Source organism: Prunus mume, linkage group LG3, assembly GCF_029339155.1.
Source record: "Prunus mume cultivar Tortuosa linkage group LG3, ASM2933915v1, whole genome shotgun sequence".
NCBI lineage: Eukaryota > Viridiplantae > Streptophyta > Magnoliopsida > Rosales > Rosaceae > Prunus > Prunus mume.
Genome location: NC_142700.1, coordinates 6,896,325 through 6,902,963, shown reverse-complemented (window position 1 = coordinate 6,902,963; position 6,639 = coordinate 6,896,325). Strand labels below are relative to the sequence as shown.

General features: G+C 39.4%; 2 protein-coding genes and 1 pseudogene across 4 annotated transcripts; 1 reads left to right on the top strand and 2 right to left on the bottom strand.

Annotated features, from left to right (window-relative positions):
- The first annotated feature begins 531 nt into the window (after positions 1-531).
- On the top strand, positions 532-869 carry LOC148918581 (uncharacterized; annotated as a pseudogene).
- A 225-nt stretch (positions 870-1,094) lies between these two features.
- LOC103325333 (uncharacterized) lies at positions 1,095-3,598 on the bottom strand. 3 transcript variants are annotated; one of them, XM_089049221.1, is made up of 6 exons: positions 3,440-3,527; positions 3,094-3,198; positions 2,887-2,967; positions 2,263-2,361; positions 2,096-2,149; positions 1,095-1,575 (listed from the first exon to the last, which is right to left on the bottom strand). In XM_089049221.1, exons 3-6 carry the CDS (start codon positions 2,920-2,922, stop codon positions 1,318-1,320), a joined length of 447 nt encoding a protein of 148 aa, XP_088905347.1. In that variant the 5' UTR covers positions 2,923-2,967; positions 3,094-3,198; positions 3,440-3,527; the 3' UTR covers positions 1,095-1,317. The 3 variants fall into 3 exon arrangements, with proteins under 3 accessions (XP_088905347.1, XP_088905345.1, XP_088905346.1); XM_089049219.1 differs by lacking the exon at positions 3,094-3,198 and having other exon boundaries at positions 3,440-3,598; XM_089049220.1 differs by lacking the exons at positions 3,094-3,198; positions 3,440-3,527 and adding an exon at positions 3,339-3,357.
- A 766-nt stretch (positions 3,599-4,364) lies between these two features.
- On the bottom strand, positions 4,365-6,476 carry LOC103325331 (patatin-like protein 3). The gene is made up of 2 exons (XM_008227491.2): positions 5,383-6,476; positions 4,365-5,029 (listed from the first exon to the last, which is right to left on the bottom strand). The coding sequence occupies exons 1-2, from the start codon at positions 6,355-6,357 to the stop codon at positions 4,643-4,645; spliced, it is 1,362 nt and encodes a 453-aa protein (XP_008225713.2). The 5' UTR covers positions 6,358-6,476; the 3' UTR covers positions 4,365-4,642.
- Positions 6,477-6,639: the final 163 nt, after the last annotated feature.

Genomic DNA, 6,639 nt, shown 5'->3' with positions numbered 1-6,639 from the left:
ACCAGTATTGCGTTCAACATAAGGAGTGTCGAAAGAACATCCTGTGACGGAAGTTGAGTTATGAAAAAGTCAGTAAACATTATCTAAAATGTATATAGGATAAGTGTGTGAGTACTTCTTGTAATCATCGTTCTATAGTGGATTTGTTTTGGACTGAGGATTCCCGTGGATTTTCCCCAAAGGTGAGGTTGTACCACTAAAATAATTTTCTACATATTCCTTTATTTTATGCTCTGTATATTTCCAGGATTGATAAGCCATATCAATCCTGCTACTAAAGTTTATTTTTATTTATTAATTATAATTTTAAATTAGCCTATTCACCCCCTCTAGGCATTTTTTGTCATCCTACAAGTAATTTCAAAATCCATGAGTTTAAATTCAAATGCATGTTTCCTTCAGAGGCTGAGTTATGGAGTCTCCTTAGATGTTTGCAAAAGGCTTGGGCTAAGGGTATTAGGACCCTTGATGTTGAATATGACTCTTTTTATCTGTTGTTTCTCTGATGGCTAAGGCTTCTAGAGAAATGAGGAAACAAGTATGGAGTCAGTGAAGAAGTTCTTGGAGAAAAAAGGTGAAATGGCAATGACAATGGACGGGCTGCCAGACAAGTTCTTTGAGTCCTTTATTATGAAAGGCATTAAAGTTGATCTCCTTGAACCCGGTCGTATTGTTTGCTCCTTCAAAGTACCCCCTCATTTACTGAAAGGAGGCAATTTCATGCATGTGCTTACCCTGGTGAGGAAGTTGAGATTGAGGCCAAGGCTTTACGAGTTTAGAAGGCTGTTGGTGTTGCCAGTGTTAAGGAAGAAGAAGACAATGCTCAGGACCGTCATACCAAGTACCTTGCTCTCGCTAGCAAAATCTAAATAGCTTGGAAGTTGGAACCGAGACAATTCAATCTGTGTTCCTATGTAAAGATTTTTTTCAACATTGAATAAATTTAAGTGAATTATATAAATTTACAGTTTGAGATACAAACCAATGATCAAATTTTCATCAGACTTGTATATAATATTGATATGTCTTTTGGTGTCGTCAATGTTGGGGAAATATTGTTGTCAAACTGGTGCTTCTCTCTACACTAAATAAACTGTGAACAGCTTGGAACCAACCATTCAGTGTTTCAATTTACAAATTTGTGCTCATGGTTATAGTTCACATAGTTTGACATGCAAGCCATGCTCAATTGCATCGCTCCTCAAACAGATACCAATTCAAAAAAGTTATAAATAAAAAACCAGAAGTTTTAATTGCTTAACCTTTTGATTGTAACATGATACAACTGAATCATGAAAAAAGAATTGACTATTTGAGTCATAATTCGTCAAAATCGCATTCCTCGTCGTACTTGTATTCGTCATCATAGTTGCATCCATTATATTCGTCATTTGCAACATATGTATCATCATCATGGCCTTGTCTGGCTTCAGCCTCTTCACTGTATCCATTACTTTCATGCTCAAAATCATCATCATGGCTGCCTTCAAAACTGTTCTTCTCATTTGACAGTTGCATATCACCATGACTGCCACAATTAGACTTTGTGCCTTCTTCGAATGCAGGTGCATAACCCTGATTTTACACATGGGGAAAAAAATTAGAAAAGGTTCTAGCAATTACTCGCAGAAAGACACCTCTATTCTCTAAAACCTACCAGGATTTCTAACTAGGAACTACATTGCATGGCAAAAAAAAACTATTAACCATGTAAAAAGATGAAAGATTTTCCTATTTTTTTAAGTCTCCCATTAATTGCCCAATAAGTAAACAACCTGCACAATTGATCATTCTTTTACGTATTAAGTTCTATCTTGCCATGGTTTGTGACACTTGTATATACCTGTATTCCATTAAACAGCAATTTGGTGTCTGCCCACTAACCAGACATTAAGAAAACAAAAAATATATTGAACAAGTAACATCATTTGACAATCGAAATTAAATGTGCCATTAGATTTGATTGGCTTTTAGTCACTTGTAGTCTCTGCATCAGTTAACGAGACCTTGGATGTTGACAGAACATAATATGGGATTTGCAAAGCATGAATAAAGCAAAATTGATTCTAAAATAAGACATATAAAAGATGCTTACAAGCTCTTCATTTAATTTATCCAAAGCTTCATAGTTGATTTTTGAACTCAGCCTCTGCAAGAACAAAATGTCACATTAGTATCTGTTAAATAAATTATAAGCAGGAAAATCAACATTGCACGAAAATTTAAGCACCAAAAATCCCATAAACTAGTTTATTAACTTACATTCTTAGTATCCATCACAGTAGAAATTTTGACAGCCCTTTCTGGCTTTTTAGCAGGAGCAGCTTTCTTGGCCATTCTGGCTCGTTTTCTACTCTTTCCCTGCCAATTTTATAGTTGCATATAGAGATCAATACATAAGACTCAATGCTGGCTGTAAAACATACACAGATGGTCAAAAGAACAAAAAATAAGTCAAAAGCAAATAAGATTGAAGTGAAAACTTTCAACACAGTTATGCAGTGTGTGACTCCAATAACAGCTTAGAACTAGGCAAGAACTCTAAGCTGGATGAGACTTCCAAGCCTATGCTTCAGATCACAACGCACATATGACATGCAGCAAACATAAACTCAAATACAAGAAAAGAGGTCAGTTTTAAAAGTGAAGAATTCCCGCACAATCACAGAGCTAAGGAGAATGAAGAGGCAAATAATGCAGGGGCTGATAATCATGATTAACTACATAACCTCAATAATTTTCAAGCTAAAAACTCAAAAGCCAAAAATATAGACAACAAATAAGAAGAAACCATGGAACAAACAGAAGCTAAGAAAGCCCCTAGCATTGCACCGAATCCTTGTGAACACACATATGATAAAATTTATGGATTTCCAACGGCATTACCTTATCATAGTCCTTGTTCATTGCTTCCCAAATCATTCTTTTAAACAGTGCCGCCTGCTGGCTGTTAAGGTAGCCAACAACCTACAAACCATAAGCATCATGCCTTCCATGTCAAAATTCCAAAAATAAAAAATTGAAGCAACACCATATACAAATCCAAATCAAAGACAGCACTTTACAGATAAGTCTAGACCAAGCACCATATACCAAGTGGCTATGATGGAAGTGATCTTGAAGAAAGCTGATGGATCATGGGCAGGGGGTAACTTTCCTTTTCAGGATCACTGCCTTTGTCTTTCATTAATTTTTACCCTTTATTTTAAAACATAGAAAATGTGGTTGATTGTCAAGAACCAAGAACAAAACTTTTCACAATAACCATGAAAGGAAATTCCAAGAGCATTGATATGTAGATTAAATTCAAATCATCATTGAGGAATTTGAGCATCTACCATTCATCAACTTGAGAAAAATGGGCAACCACGATTCAAACTCAAGAAAAGCAAGAGCAATATATATATATATATATATATATATATAATTATCTGCGTACCTCTGCATCGTCAATATCAGAGAGGCTTTCTGAGACATCACCATCCGCAGGTGACATTGCGTACCCACAGAGGCCTCTCTCCTTGCCACCTCTTCTGTAACTCTTATGTTTCGTTTAAAGTTTGTGGAATTTATATCGACTGGAGAGTAATGTCGGCGTAAATTCCTTGATTCTCCGAACCGACCTAATTCGGGTTCTTTCAAGTCAGTCCAGATTTAGTTTTCATTTTTTAAATCAAAAGCACTGAACGAAACCCAAAAGCTAAAGGAATATAAGAGGCCCAACAAACTAGGTTTAATTGAGATTGGGCCAGCAAAACAGAATATGCAGCCCAATCCCCCAATCCAAACCAACAAACACACACAAAAAAGAAAAGATCCGATATATGAAGAAATTGTTCCACGTGACTGTAACACCATGTCCGCATATACTAGTACTACTAGTAATAAAGCATAAAAGAACATCTAAAACATTAATTCATAATGAATTTTTAGCCTAAGTGGTTAAGAATAGGTATATACGTACCTAACGTTATGTGTTCGAATCCCTCCTCCTCCAATGAACAAAATAACATCCAAAACCGGCACAAGTTGCGACACCACCACAACACCAGCCCTAAACAAAGACCGGAACCACTAATATACAATTCGCTAGAGTGCTTTTGTAGCCCAAGTTATGGAAATATATTTGTTTACTTCTTTACTTTTTATTTTTTCCAAAATTTATGGTTCTCTTTAAGTCAAACTGCCCATCATGGCTTCAATTGAACTAACTTGATTCCCTAAACACATTTAAAATCTAAAGTGAGAGGTGATGGGGTTTCCATGAATGAGTAGAATATGCATCCAACAACTGCTATTACATATTCAAATCTCTGACATGTAGCCCCAGCCCTCAACCAAAACCAAAAGGAAGCTAAGTCCAATTCCAAATTAAATGTATATATATTATATTATATAATAGAAAAACTCCAATCTTCAATTGATTACACTTTGCCACTACTTGCCTTGCCTTCATACTTAACTCGTATACACATTGCAAACCCCCTTCTACCATAAATATACACTTTATGATCATCAGCTAGCAAAATAAAACTTAAACCCCAAATTCTCATACTCAGCAGCTCAGCTCAGACTCGGATGCTTAATCTCAATCATCCCGACCGGCTGCGAATGCTTAAGGTAGTAATTAAGACTAATTAATTTAACATGAAGATGACATGGTTGATAGGGTTGTGGCAGATGATGTTCTGCTAGGCGATGTTGAACAAGTCTGCTTCAAAACCACAGTTGGCAAGAAGCAAGTTTTTCTCCTCTCTTCTTCCTTAATCAGTTCCCCAGCAAACATCTCAAGCTTCTCCACATTTGTGCTCTCCACCATTTTCTTGCCTTTGAATAGCACTGCCTCCACATTTTTCTGTGCCAACATTTCCTCTGTCAAGGCCAACATGTCTATCTTCTTCTTCTTGTTCTTGTTCTTGTTTGAGGCTTGCAGACCTCCATGCATTTTCGATATGATGCCGTTGGCTTGCACGCGGACATAATTGCTTGCGCGAGATTGTCCAAACGCCATGGAAACAGCTTGATCAACCTTTAATTACAGAAGAAGGGAAAAAAAATGATTAGTTAGCTGACCTACTCATAAAAAGAAAATAGAATTAATTGAGCACCAAATTAAAAATATTGCACAAAAGGGCCTCTCTTTTTTTCTATATTAATAATTAGGTGGCACTTTTATCATGCCACCCCAACCACCATACATATAGTACAAGAATCATGAACCAAATCAAATTTTTTTTCCTTAGAAAACCATATTAAATTAGCAAATCATAAACCATATTAATTTTGTTTTTTTTACTAGTGAATTTCTCAATTAGTCGAGTAAAATTCATTTAATCTCATAATAATTAAGCATCCTAAAATAAAAATAATCAGAATTCTTACCAAGTCGGAAGCTCCTTCACCGGCGATTTTGAGGCAGCCAGAAGGGGACAAATTTCCGAGCTCTGACTCTCCATTTCCGAGAGACACAACCAACAGATCCTCAACCCCATTGCAGAACGGAAACTCCTGCTTATTATTCAGCACGTGAGTAATTGCCGCAGCCGTCGGATTGTTCATCGCGATCCCCCCATCGACGGCCATGATCTTCGTCCTCCCGTCCACCGACCTCACCTCCACTGCCGGCTGCGCCGACGTGGCGGCGCACACGTCCTTCATCTTGAAATCGTAGCCGTCCATCTCCACCGCGTCCGCCCGCGAAAACAAGAAAGGCGCGCGGGACGACATGTCGTAGCACGGAATCAGCACCGACTTCAGCGTGTCCTTGAGGCTCAGCTGGTCGCCGAACGTCTTGCGGAAGAGCTTCTCCCTCTCCTTCTCCGCCCTCGTCGGCCGGAAAACCCGCCGGAAAATCCCCCCCGGCGACGACCTGAAAATCCTGCGGCGGTTGTCGAGGAGGAAGTTGAGGGCCTCCTGAGCGGTGAACATGGGTCGGGTCGACCCGTCCTTAGATCCCCGGGTGAAGAGGAGAGCGGCGAGAATACCGCCGGAGCCCGACCCGGAAACGACATCGAAGAAGTCGGCGATGGCGGCGTTGGGATTGCCGGACTTGCGGCGGAGAGATGACTCAAGATGGGTGAGGGAGTTGGCGGCGAGGAGGCCGTCGGTGGCCCCGGCGGCGTCAATGGCGAGGACGCGGACCTTGCCTGTGAAGTGTTTGCTAGAATGCATGTGATGGAGGGGAGTGGAGAGATTGGTGGGTTTGGGGTCGGAGAGGAGGTTTTGGGCTGTTGGGTTTTCGTTGGCGCCGCTGCTGCCGTTGTTGTTGTAGCCGAAGAGGAAGTTGTTTTCGAGAATGGAGAAGATTTCGTAGGAGAGCTTGTCAACGTCGGGAGAGTTTGAGTCAACGTTGAGCATGGGGGAGATGTGGACAGAGCCGCCATTTTTGGAGCTTTAATGCAAAAAAGACCACCGTACGTACTGAAGATTTAGGTAAAGGGAGTAGTAGTGGATGAAGATGGGTAGGGAGTAGCTAGCCACTAGGAGGTCTTTTATAGGGGTGAGAATTTGAAGGGGATGGGGTGAGAGACTGATATTAAGTTTTTCTTTAAATTTTTTTTTTTGGCACATTTTTTTTGTTTTAATTTATTAATCGAATGTTTTTGTGACCATCTTGGAACATTCTTAGGTTGCCACTAC

Coding starts and splice junctions, on each gene's coding strand:
- LOC103325331 (XM_008227491.2), bottom strand. CDS start 6,357: ATGCTCAACGTTGACTCAAACTCTCCCGACGTTGACAAGCTCTCCTAC. Junction 5,030..5,382: donor GTGAAGGAGCTTCCGACTTG/GTAAGAATTCTG, acceptor CTGTAATTAAAG/GTTGATCAAGCTGTTTCCAT.
- LOC103325333 (XM_089049219.1), bottom strand. CDS start 3,496: ATGTCACCTGCGGATGGTGATGTCTCAGAAAGCCTCTCTGATATTGAC. Junction 2,968..3,439: donor CTGATATTGACGATGCAGAG/GTACGCAGATAA, acceptor TATGGTTTGTAG/GTTGTTGGCTACCTTAACAG. Junction 2,362..2,886: donor TGAACAAGGACTATGATAAG/GTAATGCCGTTG, acceptor TAAAATTGGCAG/GGAAAGAGTAGAAAACGAGC.